At 37.7% G+C, this 14,828-nt stretch overlaps 1 protein-coding gene across 5 annotated transcripts in view; it reads right to left on the bottom strand.

Moving 5' to 3' along the window:
• Positions 1–14,828, bottom strand: part of srgap1a (SLIT-ROBO Rho GTPase activating protein 1a) — a 41,831-nt gene that overhangs the window by 22,745 nt on the left and 4,258 nt on the right. For all 5 annotated transcript variants that reach the window (XR_013299611.1, XM_077596321.1, XM_077596320.1 and 2 more), the window contains exons 2-3: positions 6,768–6,963; positions 3,022–3,184 (exon numbers count right to left, since the gene is read on the bottom strand). Coding sequence is in view for 4 of the 5 variants with exons in the window: in XM_077596321.1 (XP_077452447.1) it covers positions 3,022–3,184; positions 6,768–6,963 (359 nt within the window). In the remaining variant the exon portion in view is untranslated. The remainder of the gene's footprint in view (positions 1–3,021; positions 3,185–6,767; positions 6,964–14,828) is intronic.

Here is a 14,828-nt window from a genome sequence, read left to right as displayed (position 1 = left end):
CAACGGTACATACGAACATGTCTGCAAATTGCATTTATGTCGAAAAATGTTCGTAAGTTAGATTTTGTATTGCGCGCCTTTTTCCGAGTAGTGCTTCTTTCCGCCGCTAATACCGACGCCTGGCGCTGTGAGCTCAGCTCACCCAGCATCTACCTTCCTCTGCCCAGTTCGTTGCAGTGCGGAAGTGCGTGAACGTATCTCCAGTGCGCAAAGAACCTTTTTCATTTTTATCATTAAATATCTCGTGCATCCATTATTCAATATGGTTGGTGAAAAGGGAAAGGCTTCTATTGAGGGAGGTGCAAGGAAGAGGCAAGCCATTTCATTTGAAATGAGTGGCAATAATAACGAAGCTTGATGCGCGTGACAAAGTGGTGAGCGTTGCAAGGGAATACAACTTGAATCGTTCGACCGTCAGTACCATTTATAAGCATAAAGATCGAGCAGCAGGACCCAAATATTGAACGTTGCACAAAGTTTGCAAATCAATTGAATGATGCCATACAGTGCTACCGCATCATTTATGATGAAAAAAAGAAAACTGCAATCGTCATTAGATAGCTTCTTTTGGCCAGTTTCTAGTAAATCTCTCTCTCTAATGTATGTACACAGTACTGTATGTGTTCTCTCCATTTTATTAAATGTTTTTTTTCAGTACAAATCAATGCGTGTTACTTATATTTCCCGAAATTTCCCGAATACGGGATGAATAAAGTTATCCAATCCAATCCAATACAAGCCTTAAACATACAAATGCACTTATATAAACCTTCAATATACTTATATAGGCCTTAAAATTAAATTATAATACAAAATATAGCACTGAGCAACTGACGAACAAATTCAACTTATGAACAATCGCTCGGAACCTAACTCGTTCGTAAGTAGGGGAGCGTCTGTACTAGGCAACTAGTACTGTATTTTTTATAGTATATATATATATATTTTAACTTTATAAACTGCTTTTGAATGGAGCATAAACACTTAAGTGCGTCGCACTTGAGAAATATATACTGGGATAGGCTCCAGCACCCACCACGACCCCTGTGGGGATAAGCAGTTCAGAAAATGAATGAACGAATGCTTGGTTAGGAGGTTACCTCTAGGGTCAAATTATGTCAAAGGCTGCTGCAAACAGGCTGATCCCTTTAATCTTTCATTATCTGTATGGTTAACGCAAGTAAGAAGTCTTGAAAAAAGGATAATCCAGTTTAGTTTTAGAGGAAAGATCTTTTCTTTGATACACCCTGTGTAGAATTGAATGCATCGCCAACTATAACATTAAAGTTAAAATGACAATGTGACTACCATGAATAAAAGGCAGAGAATAGTAATTGGCCAATACATAGAATATAGATATAAACAGGCGTACTAGACATGAAAAATACATTTTTAAGTGATCTAACCTACCTATAATCCATAATTCACATAGCAAATAGAAATGATTCAACCTAGGGATTTTGATGAGGACAATTTGAAGACTCTGAAGTCTTCAATTACTTACGACCCACTCTAATGCATAATACAAAGTACTAGGTATTAAAAAAAATCCTCTTTGAGATGAAAAAAACACACCGGTCACCTCCAAACTGTTATTTGTGCCTCATTATTGCAGCTCCTCTATGATCAAAGACTTGGTGAGGCTTTAATAAGACACTTAGCAGTGGCTCATGTCTCCTATAATGTGGACCTCTCACCACAATTCCATTTTTCTACACAATGACCCCTAAAATAACTTTAAAAGTCTTGGGTATTTCAGTAATGCAACAATAACCATATATCTCTAGAATGTCACTTAGTAGAACCTCAGAAAAAAACTACAAAAATAAACCAAACACACAACAAACAAAAAACATTTTAGAGTGCCACGGACTACTAGTTGTTTGTCCGTCAGGATGATGACCCAGACATGCAATGACAGCAGGGTTGGCATTCCACTGTTGGTTTCACTGATGCCATAGCAAAAACAATTTCAGTATTTGTGCCTTAACACTAATCAGTTGTTGTTCCTTAATCCATGGACCACGACTTTCTAAAAAGATTTAAGGAAACCATCAGGTAATTTCCGACTATTTAGTGTTACGATGGCTCACCAATGCTTAAAAAAAGATACTTTAAAAGAAAAAAATATGTTTGGTTTTTAAAACATTTGGTCAATGTAGCAAAGTGGGTGTTAGATGGGAATGGTAAAAGCATCTTTTAAAATCTATGACTTAATTATGGCGTCATTATGAGACACTTTAAACCCCATAGAAATTGGGAGAAGTAAGTTTCCAGCGTCTGTACAATACCTATGAATCAAAAGGATCTCACCTCAACGGGGAGGCTAAATATTTAAGGTTCGCTTGAGTTAGAAGCAAAGATGGACTGAAAGACAGACAGATGGAAATAGTCAGAAAAACTAAGTTGACACAAAGGCATGCCTTTAGGCCTTCGAAGCCACTTTGTAATTTGGGTCTGTGGTGAGTTCATGTGACTCCGACAGCAACAAAAAAACGCATAATCCAAAAGGGAGTGTCCATCCTTGTGGCGGACCAGGCGGCAGAGATCTAGTTTTGGTCATGAATCTTTGTTCCTGATGGAATGGTGGAAGGAGCACCGTGATTGCTATGATTTTACAGTATTTAAATTTTCTATAAGTGCACCAGCAATATTCTATATGTAGCATGAATTGTCACATCGCAGTCATTTGATGCAATGATTGACCTTTATCATCAAAATGCAAGAAATATCCCAATCACTAAAAAAAAAACATTAAATGCATCCAGAAAGGCACTGTAACATATTACTTCATAAATTGTCTCCACATCGTGTTTTGTGTCACATAACAAACAGCTTTTGTTCACATAATATAGGTGGTACTTGAATTTTGTTATGTGGAGCAGCAAGCAATTTCCGTTTTAATTGCAGTGTAAAGTTTTTAGATTTTTGTTTTTTATCTCATTACTACTTTTGTGAGATCTGTTAGATTTCCCAATTTCTGTCCAATTACTGGTTAAATGTGTGTTGAATAGAACTTACCTTCTTAAGTAGTCGTGTTGAGTCCTCACCAATCTGCATGAACCTCATGATGACATTGTTCAGGTAGATGTCACTCAGAGTGGCATGGTCCTTACTCTCCCTCCTGACCTGATTCAGCAGCAGGTACCAACAGTTGACAGGGGACAGCAGATTTTGGTCTTTTCTATGGGGGGAAAGCGCGTTTGGAATCAGAACATTGAAAATGTAAATATTAGCGCAAATGAGTTTGTTGATCCGTAGGCTGTCAAAAATCATCAGGGTCCCTTGGTTTTTAATGTCCCAGATAGTGGTTTCTGCTTTTAGATTACAAGGACCAAAATGAGAAGTATGACACATTTGTATCTATGACATTTCTGGGGTATAGCTCATGTAGCTCTCTGAGCCAAACAAAAGCTTTAAGTACTCTTTGGAGCTTGAGGGTGATGAACATGGGAATACTGAAAAACAAAGACCACAATTCTTAGAGTAGTTTATTCATACCCGCTCAAATGCCAAATCATACACAAGAGTTGAAATTAAAATGTGAAGTACATTATACAGTTATTATTGAATATTTTGTAATAATGTAATGTAAATAATGCAATGTGGAAAACAATTCAGCAGTAAATAAGTAGTGATAATAATTATATTACTAATATAGCACAAATATGATGATGACATCTGATTCAAAGTTCCTCCATGGGCGGTTCTAGTCTACGTCAAGTGATGCTTTTCTCAAGTGCGAGGTGTTAGGATATTGTCGAGGTAAGAGTGAATTGCAATCCTGTATGCTTTGACCTCACTTCCGCAGGGTTAATCCAAGACAGAAAATTATTGGTGTGACTGCATGTGTGTGCGGTTGTTGAGTTTTCCAAGAGGGGTTAGAGGTCAAGTCTTGCAGGAACCATATGGAGAATCGCCCTTGCTCTTGCCTCATACGGGCAGTTTACACAGACATGCAAGACTTGTCAACACAACAGGTGTAAAATACAGAATTTATCCGCTGATCTGGCCTTGATACTTTAGGTCTGGCAGCCTATCTGCTGCGAGGGCAAAAGTAAGCAACCACATATAAACAACTGAGGAATAAAGTGATGGAATGCGCATTGAAAAAAAAATACAAAAAAGGTTATAAAATATTTCTGATAAATCCCAAGGTATAATTTATTGATGTTGCATCCCCATACAAACTATGTGCAGGGAGTGAAAGATAGGAAAAGAGTGGAGACAACATGGTCGGAATTGTTCTACCTCTGGACAGCAACACACACATTCTGGCAAATAACAAAATTAAAGATGATCTGAAATTGCCTGTCAAGCTAAATTAACAATGCAAAGGAACAAGCAGACTTCTGAGGAGAGAATTCGGAGTTGCTCACGCAACATAATACCAGGAAAATCTCACAATGTCATCATTTCCTTCTTGCCTTTGGAAGAACTGGGTCAGATAGACAGACAGATGGGGGCAAGGGGGTAGTATTTCATACATTTCTGAAAGAAATGCAGTCTATATGGGACGTGGAAGTAATAAAAATCACCATTCTGGCTAATTGTTGGCTTAACCTCCTATGACCTGGCGTCCACATGTGTGGACATCACATTTATCTGTCAAAGACTACAATGTTAAATTTTGAACTACACTTATGAGGTGGACATATTTTTTCTCTGAAACTACATGTAAAAAGATAATTCTTAGTTTTTGCACCCATCAAGTCCCAATTAGCCTAAATGTCAAAGAGAAAATAAAAATGCCTGCCTTGCAAGAGTTTGGGTCTTAGGAGGTTGTTGATGTGTTTTTTTGTTCATTTGTGTAGCCTTAATGTAGGAAGAGTGAATGCCAACATTAAATTGTGCACATATGAAGGAAGGAGGCTCCCGGGAGTAAAGGATTGCTACGTCACTGTGCAGACTATTAAAACATGAGATCTTATCAAGAATCAAGGTGAAACGACAAAGTCCTATAGTAGCCCACTGACAGTGTCGCTCAACAAAGAACCACATCGGAAGCCTCTTACAGAAATGAACATTTTCTTTCTACCTATTTTATAGAGAAATCCAGTGTGACATCAGTCTAAAACCAAGATTTTAAGTGCTTTTAGCTGAGCCATTCCCCCTGGCCTAATGGCATGACAAAGAAATTGTGATTGGGAGCTCCAGAATTACTAATGAACTACTGTTAATTGCAGAACATATTAATCTGTGACATTTTAAACTTACGTCACAGTTTGCCAAGCCTATTGTAACCAGAACGCAATGGACAGCTCAAACACTATCAATTGTAATATGATTAAAATGGTTTTGGTGTTCTTCGCAGTTTTATGTCTTGGAAGATTTTGTTGAGGACTGGGGTTTCCGATGCTTTTGAATGGCTAACTCGGAAAGAAGGTAGTGTGACTCGAGAAATAGATTGAAAAGAAGTTGTGCTCCTGTTTGCGCTGATTGTTATAGGGTGTTGTTTTTTTTGTCTTCAGCAGCTTTACCAAGTAAAGGTGAGAAAAGCAACTTAGTCTGGCACCATGAGACATTATAGTGCTATAAATCCATTTTTTTTCATACTTGTACTGTCCACTTGCTCACTAGAGAATAGTGTGTGGTTTATTGCCTTGCCTTTGACGTTGGAGGGATCGGGAAGCAGTTAACGTTGTGCCCTTAATCCCTTTCAACTTGAGTGTGATAAAATATTGCTACAAAACAGATGGAAGTTATTCGGTTGTGTGGTCTCCAATATCTGCCAGATTAGAAGCTTGAGACTTTCAGTGGCCAGGACAAAAAGGGAAACATGTAATTACATTACCGTATATATCATTAAACCTTAAATACAATATTGTTCTATATGAAACTGATAAAGCAAAAACGAACCACAAGGTGTTGATGCAAAGATAGAAAATACGTTATGAGCACTAGAATACAGTTCAGGAGAAAAACAGAAAAGTCCTAGAACTGCAAAGGAACCAAATTATTACAGTTTTCAGTCTAAGTATGTCATTTCATATTCAAAATTGCAAATCCGTCGACGGGCCCAGCAGGGGCTTCCTACAGAATGTTGCCGGTCTAGACTAATTACCCAGAAATCTAGCGGGTCATAGTGAAGCTATTTTAACATGTTGCTGCTCTGCCAAGCTGACCTGCCATATGAAAATTGACTGAAGGCTAAAGGCTGAGTGAAAACTCATTTTTCACACCACAGACAAATCTGTCCAACAAAAACAGGCCACAAAAAGTGAACACAAGGGCTTCACTGTGTGCTTGCTGCATATGGACACACAAATATAGACCTTAGTTTTAAAGCACACTGGAGGGTTTTAATGCCATTTAAACTTATTGTATTTATTTAAGAGCTATGCTCATGTGTCCATCCACCGTGCAATGTAAACCACAGAGCTTCCATTAACTGGCAAGACACTTTGGGAGCACAGCTGCTTGAGCCATTGACGATTCATACAGCAAGCAAAATCTATTTACAGTCAGTAAGCAAAAGTATTATTAAGTTTTATTTTTATTCCCACCGCAAGTTCAAACAATATGCTAATGCCTGCATTTTTCAGAACACTTAATCAACGCAAACTGGGTCGGGGGAAGAAGGAAGACAGGCTCTGCGAAAAATAAAAGGGGACCAATTGAACCAGTTACCAGGCCTGGCACCTTTCATATACTTTATTCTAAAGTTCTTACCAAAAAAATGGATATTCAATCGTGAAGGCAAAAGATATGAACGTATTGATAGCAATCTGACATCATAAACTTAAACAAAATGTTGTTAAACTTACTTGTACTGCTGGTGGTCCTTCGTGGATCGAGTCTTAGCCATAAAGCGTTCGGCAAGTTTTTCAAGGTTTCTGGAATATTCCATTTCAATCTCTGCTTTCTTCCTAAAGAAATCCTGAAGATCTTGGAGCAACTGTACTCTCATGTCTGTTTGCTGGTCCATGCATTTCTGCTGCTCCACTAACTGGGCCCGGATCTCTGAGAAAGAAAGAAAAAAATTCAGCAAATTGGCAAGCAAATGCGAAGTTTCTAACTTCCACATTGTCGCAAATACTCAGAGTAATGAAAAACAAAACATTTCTTCTTCAACCATAATCCTTAAAACCACACAAACCCACTAGCTCCAAAACTTAAGATTCGACAGTATTTGGGGGAAGAAAAGAAAATCAGTAAACATACATAAACTATTCAAGAATAAATAAATAAACCAAAAAATAACAATTAAAAGCGTATTTTAAAAAAATGACAGGCAGTATTGGATTGGAGACCTAGTTTCTTCCGTAGGTCGCACTTTTGACACTAAAGCACTAAACTGCTTATTTTGACAATGAAATTCATTCAAAAGTCATTGTACTGTGTATACAGTAGTAAACATAGGAAATAATCCAAACCTGCTGCATGTATCATCTCCGAAAGAGCTGCTATTATGTAGTCACTCAATCTGTCAATTTTATTTTTTTATTTCTGTAACGTGTCCTGAAGTCTAAATAAAGAAGGATTTGCATGTGGACAGAGTGCTCATGGCAGGAAATAAAAGTCAAATGTTAGTCCCTTCAAACAAGACTGCTGTGAGGCGATAAGCATATTTACATAGTGTGTGCACAAAACCCTCTACCATACATGATACCGATAAAAAGCCAATGTTTTAAATAATATCCAACCAAAAAAAACTGACACACGATGTTTCATAAAGTCTCATTGTTGTCATGTTGGCAGGAGAAAATAGGGAGTTGCAAAAATAAAAAGGCCATAAATCTGTCAGCAACAAATCTAGCTGACTGATGGAGGTACAGTCAATGTGGCCTAAAGGACACAGTGCTGATATAGACAATGAAAGAGCACCGTTTGGTCTCTGTGGAGATCAGTTTGGACTATAACTTCTTTGTTTCTTTGCTGGATGATATCCAAATGGTCCACATTTGGCCACATCACATAATTCCCATTTCCACTTTCAAAAGGGGCAAATACGTACGTTCAAAATGGCATCTATGCCAGTTGTACTGTCAAAGAAACTGCCTTGTAAGCTAAAGAGGTGAAAGCACACAAGCTTCATCTTCATCATCAGAAAACCAGAGCTTTAGAAACAATTCATCTACTGTGGAATGCCAAATACAGCATTTCACTATTTCTACCGTACTGTTGCAGAACAAGTTCCAAAAAGTTACTTCAAGCAAATGCAAAATGCATCAGGTCGGCACTTGAGAGTTTTGGTTCAATAATCTTATCTAACAACTTATCTGGGGTACTTTGCTCCACATCAAATATTGCAGTGCATCTGCTGATTTGCTCTACCACAGTACTTTAAATAGTAACTGGAAATTGAGTCTTGTTTTGCCACACGGAAATCATCAGTGGATACGGAAGGAAAACCCTAATCTTTGGGTTCTTCTTAAAATCGGGCAATGTGTTGCATGTACTATAGAGTATAATTACAGCAAAGTAGCAAAAATGTGTTTGCCAAAAACGCAGAGGTACTATAATTATCCACTGTCAATCACAACATATATTATTTTGAAAAAAATATTTGTTTTACACATGTCTGCATAATTGAAAGTAAATAGGTTATGGTTGCATATGATTTCATGTCAGTAAATAAGGTAAATTGTGTGCGGCGAACCCTAGAAAAAGAGGAAAACATAAGATTGATGGATGCATTTAAAGAGGCAATAATTCTCACACAAAATACCAACCAAAAGAACAACTACAATCACAATGTATCATGCAAATGTGGTTGAACAAATACGAGACACCATGTGCTTGGTAAGAACTGTAAACTTGAGTTTGCCAATTCTGAGCAAGACATTTGGTGTACTGCTTCATTTGACATTATTGCCTATAATTTAATCCTTGTGACTGATATTGAAAAGGGCTAATCCTCCCCTTATCCGGTATGATTGAAAATGGTTTGTAGGGAAAAGAAAACTCACAAAATGCAGCCAAACAACACATTCTTGGTGCTTTCTAAAGAATTTTATCTGAAATTATTAAAGTATTGCCTGTGCTAAACCCATTAGGACATGTGACATGTGCTCGTGACTCTCAAAGCCATAGGGTAAATTCCAATGAAAGCAGGCGACCATGATCCTCAGAATCAGTAACACATAAATCAGATTTAGTTTTATTTTAAACTACTGAACCTGTAAAAAAAATGTTGGGATCCTAAGTCCCTACTGTATTTTCCATGAAAGTACACATGTATATGTACTGTATGTGTTGAGCAACAGTTAAGATTATTGGCTATAGCTGTTCTACTGAGATGAGAACAAAATGATTCCTCTTCAAAAATGTCAAAAAATACTTCAAAGATTTGAATGCAACACTGACTCCTAAAAAAAATCCATGGTGCGCTTACTACCATACTTGTCAAACTATAAGGCACACTTAAATTCATATATACCCAAAAAATGACAGTGCGCTTTGTACTCCAGTGTGCCTTTGGTATGAATCATGTTTGTGCTCAATGTCCTCAAATCTATTTGTCATATCATAACTCTATTATACCATTCCAGTGTTCAAGTGTTCATGACACATGTTCATCATGAACATATAAAAAGAAATACTAAACTATAAAATAAAAACATGTTAAAAGATTAAGAATAAATTTGGTACATTGACAATAGTCAATAATAGTCTCCATAGTCATTCTCATGACAAGGTTGTGATTTACACAAATACATTTGAAGTGTCACTTAGAAAGATGAAGAACTAAGTCACGACACAACTACAAAAAAAGAATATTGCAATTCAAGGAAGCCACAGCCAATTATTTTAATTACACGCAGTAAAATTTCTGCTTTATTGTGTGATACATTCCACAACATCAAATGCAATGGGCTGAACCATCTGTTTTATGTGTGCAAGCGATTAAAACATTTAACTAGTTTTAATTTTAGTAGAGTTAGAGTAGAGATGAGGCCATGCTCTTCAGTTGCAAACAGAAAGCAGGAAAATCTCTGAATGATACTGATGAAAATATAGTCTCAAACAATAACTGTGTTTTTGTGTCTTCCCCAATAATAATTAAGACACACACAAACACATTGATTAACGACTTATTTCTATTCATGCAGCATGGAGCAGTGTAATTATACCACAATCATCAGGACAGCAGGAGAGGCGTGGTTCAAAGAGAAACTTTTTTTTTTTGTTTCGTTCCCTGAAGGCACCATAATTAATACTATCAGCAGCATTCACGTCTAAACTTCTTATAGGCTCTCAGTTCGTACTGTTATTTCTGTTTTGGACAGTATTACTTAAGAGCAATTTCACAACAACAACAAAAATATTTCAACAACTACAAATCCTGAAAATATAAATATATATACACACACACACACACACACACGAGTGCTTTTTAAATGCCTTTAAAGAAAATAATATAAAGAAAAGCATCAGATTACGTTTACAACCTGTCTATAACCCAAGTTGTTGCATGTGAGTATTTTACTATTTGTTCTGAAAGCAATCATCTCAAAGTGAATGAAATGCCTATGAATTCTTAGTGGAAACAAGTCATTCATTACCGCTATTTATGACAGCTTCAACGTGTGTTTCTGCATTTCAGTGTAGCATAATTTACATTGCCAGGAGTGTCACCTGTGTTCCAAAGTCTAAAACGAAATAGATGAGCACATAGGTGAACAGATACTGCACATTCAGTGCATGAACCCAGATGGGAAACATCTGCCTTACGTTTCTATTTGTGCTAGACCAACTAAAAGAAAAACAGCACCTTTCGGTGGCATGATTTCTGTCTCGACACTGAGACACCTATTGCTACAGCCCCCACATTGCCTTGCCACAAAAACATTGCAACAGGATGTGTGGTTTCTAGGCCTTTGATGGGGTTAAAGCAGCAGAGGAACTATTGGGGAACAAGCATATTCAAGAAAGGGAGAAAGCAATGCACAGATGGAATAATTGGCTTTCTTTTAGGACGATTGCCCAAATATTTTAATAGAAGATTTCCAAAGCGCTGTGGTTGAATTAAATTTATTTCATTGTCTCTTCCTGCAAATGCATGGCCTTAGATTAACTCAGGACTCCAAGTTGTTATAGGTAATGATGTCAGAATTTATGTATGCCGCCTGTCTTTAATCAGGGGTCACAACATTATAGCTTTGAAAACTGACTTCTTGTAACAGCAGCCCAACATTCTTTCCTTGTTCATTCTCTTCCAAAGTAGCAAATGTTCAATCCACAACAACAACAAAATCAATCCTCTCTTCCATATAAACAATACTGCTTGGATCTATGTAGTTCTTGTAAAGATTTAATAATTTTTCACACAACCTATATCTGCTCCTAAACCGTGCGACAATACTTTTCAGAAGCAAACATGAGAGCAGCTCTTTTTCATAATCCTAAATTGATCTATAAAGAACCAGAACAAGGAGGCAAAACTTAAGAACAGGAGCTATGTTAAAAATCTAACAGCATTTAATACATATGCACATGTCCACACTGACAAAATACTAAAACACAGAAATGACATATATTAAAATGAATGAATCCATTGCTCACAGCAACATATTATTTTTGAAAATGTCATGGTATTCTCCTTCCATAGTTATTATTGTCCCAAATTTTAAAAAAATCCAATGTTCATTCTGCCACACCAACACCAGTGACGGGTTCACCCATCTGTTATCATCGCAGTTAACACACACACCCTATGGAGTGAAAAAGAGGCCAGTGAAATTCTCTGTGGTCTCCTTGGTTTTCAATTGAGGAGCACATTAGGAGGGCATAGAACTAACTGATCATCTTGCTTGGCCTTCACTTAAGTTAATGTTGCTTTAGTTCCATCTCAGTGAATTTCCAACCAGGGTGCATGTAAGTCAGCACCAACACATACTTTTCATGTATACTGATACAGATATTACATAAATAAAAGATTTTTGTGTGATTTTTTATCACATATTTTCTGCAAACCCTGAGGCATGTTTGCAAATATAAGTCACAAATCTATCAGCTCAAGAGTACTTTTTAAAATTAAAGGGAATTTGTATCCCTATCTGACACAACAAAATCTGTAGAGCCAAAACTGCACCAAGAAGGCATAGTAATGAGGGTGCCTTAGTTTTGAGAGGCTGCTGCACTGCAGCTGAATTTGACGCTACAAAATGAGTCATGGATTTCCATTTTTTTGTCCTCAAACTTTAAGACCGCCTAAGGAATTCCACCTGACAAGGAAATTTGGTAAAATAAATGTTTATCATTTTGATGACAATGCAACATGGCCAAGAAAAATGAATTTATTCAACATTTTTCTCATTAAGCCTTGTTATTGATGACCAAACAACAACCTAGGTCACATCCTACATTCCTCCCGTCACTCTGGTTACAGACCAATAAGACCCCCACTTTGTGTGCAGACCCTGCAGCGTCGCCAGTCCTGGCCGCACTTTCGTGACCTAACTTGGGTAAAAAATAAGCTTTTGGCAATGTCTACAATGGCAATTTCTTATCTCTGGAGTCCCCGGAGGCCACAAGAAGATGATGAATCAGCTTCCAGGCAAACTACAACAAAGAAAATAAGAGAAAAGTAGAGAACAAGGATACACCTCAAAAACTGAACTTGCACATAGGTATGTTCCAATCTTGAAATTGACATAGTTACAAATTGTGGTCCTCTCCCACCTGCCCTCGGGGAGCTTTTAACGGGCAATCATCTCTCCATTTCTGAATACCAGCAGCCAGTTTGAGAGATGACTACCAGACAAAAGGATGACAAGTCTTGTACTTAAAAACAAATATTTGTCAAAGTATCTGATTAAAAGGCTTTGTAATTTCCAAAGCATGAACACATCCCTGACAAGATTGGACAGGTGAAACTAAATGTCAGTCCTAGTCATAGATCAAAGAGCCACTCAAATCCACTCGATGGTTTAAGGATTATTGCCTGAGGTCTGAGAATGTGATCGACTTGAGGCCAGCTGCTCAGAGCAATGGACAAAGAGGGAGGAGAGGAAGAAAATAGAGGAAAGAACAGGCCGATCAGCTTTCAGTGCTCTTTTATTTCGCTACCATACACCAAGCGAGAGTGGGCTTTTTTCTTTTGTCTCCCACAGAGCTAGGAAAGGAGAGGCCAGCTTCTCCTGATTGTGCACACCCAGACAGGTTGCTCCTTGTGCATCATAGTCGCACATACTCACCTAACACACGATCCCTAAGAGAGATGCTTTTAACCCATCCATGGCCTGATTCAAAAAAATCTATGGGGCATGTTCAGATCGGATGTGGGCAAGCTGAAAAGTCTACTGATTTTCAAATTATGATACACTACAGGTATATCCATTTCTCAGACAGAGACAATACATATCCTAACACATGGGGTGTGAGACAATTAAAAGGTAGATTCAATTTTAAAGTGGTGCAATTTGAATTGACTCGTAACAGTTACAAACTACATCGATGACAAAATCTGTGATAGTGGGACCTTAAATTGGATGAGATTCATGAAAATTGATTGCCATACTGCCGGACAATTCAAAGAATGTGCAACAATATTTGTAAATAAAGACAGAACCGAATTCATGCCGAAATAGACCAAGAAGAACTCGGATAGAAGGTAATCCGTAAAAATGCTACTTTTTAGAATGCAAAAACCTTGCTTCCAGCCAATAACCAAACATACTGCCACACAGGGTGGTCTTTGGCTATCGATTCTGAAGGGAGCTGCTACAAAGTCACCCTCACTTAGGTCACGAGGTTATGTTGGAAGAAAGGGAACATAGGGGAGGGGGAAAAAAGAAGAGTCACAAGATCAGTAAATTAAACTTGTGCTCATATGAGTTTGAAGGTGGATGGAAGCTCAATAATAACAGGCTGCACAAGGAGCAATTGATTAGGAAGGAATTTACTTTTTGTGGAAATTGTGTTCAAGCCAACCACAAACAGGCCAACAGTTATGCAGTGATATTGCCAACAGCAATGCTGTTATTAAATATTGGTCCAGTCTTAGAAATCACAGTATTTAGAGAAAAAAAGTTGTGGACTAATTGCTTGGCGTGTCTAATAACTTTAATACTTATTGCAAAAGACATATTGTTAATGTAAACTCGGGGGAAAAACTAAGGCAAAATATTGCTTGTAGCACATTTCTATTCAAGACATCTTCAATGTAGCAGATGAAAGTGCTGAATACAGATGCAGATTAAAACAAGTCAGCGTTCATGACCCCTGCCTTCATTTATTCTCACACTGACCTCATACCGCCTCATCCCCTTCCCCCAATCTCATTCCCTCTAATCCAGTCCTACTAGGTGGCTGGCAGCAGCATGGCCTGATGGTCAAACTGTGTCTGTCCGCCTTCCTGTCTCTCCATCTGTTTGGCATCCAGGGGCCATTCAAAGGAATTAAAGCTGTCTACAACGTAGCAAAAAAACCTCTCCAAATCCTGCTTGAAGACTCTCTTTTCTGTTAATTTAATTCTTCAGATCACTTTCTTTTTGGTCCAATTCTATTATCACGGTTGTAATTTCTATTACCTAATTGAGGGCCATGTAGAACTGCATTCTGTGCATTACCACTGTATCAGCGATTCCTCTCCATGGCCTGACACTTTGTAATAGAGAGACTGAACGCCAAATATAGCAACGCATCTCAATTACAGTCTATGCATTCATTTCCCAAGTCTTGTTCATACACTTTGAGATGGTAAGACCAAGCAGCAACTGTCACAGCACAGTGGTGTTGAGAGACCAAACATTCGTCCATTTTTTGCACAAAATTGAGAAGTAAATTCCTTATGATGCAATTATGAATTAAGATGCAAGTGGTGATGTGCTAAAGTGTGGCACACTATAGTGGATTCATTATAATGGTGATGTTGCACAACC

Source organism: Stigmatopora argus, chromosome 3, assembly GCF_051989625.1.
Source record: "Stigmatopora argus isolate UIUO_Sarg chromosome 3, RoL_Sarg_1.0, whole genome shotgun sequence".
Taxonomy (NCBI): domain Eukaryota; kingdom Metazoa; phylum Chordata; class Actinopteri; order Syngnathiformes; family Syngnathidae; genus Stigmatopora; species Stigmatopora argus.
This window is presented reverse-complemented; position numbering and strand designations above follow the sequence as displayed.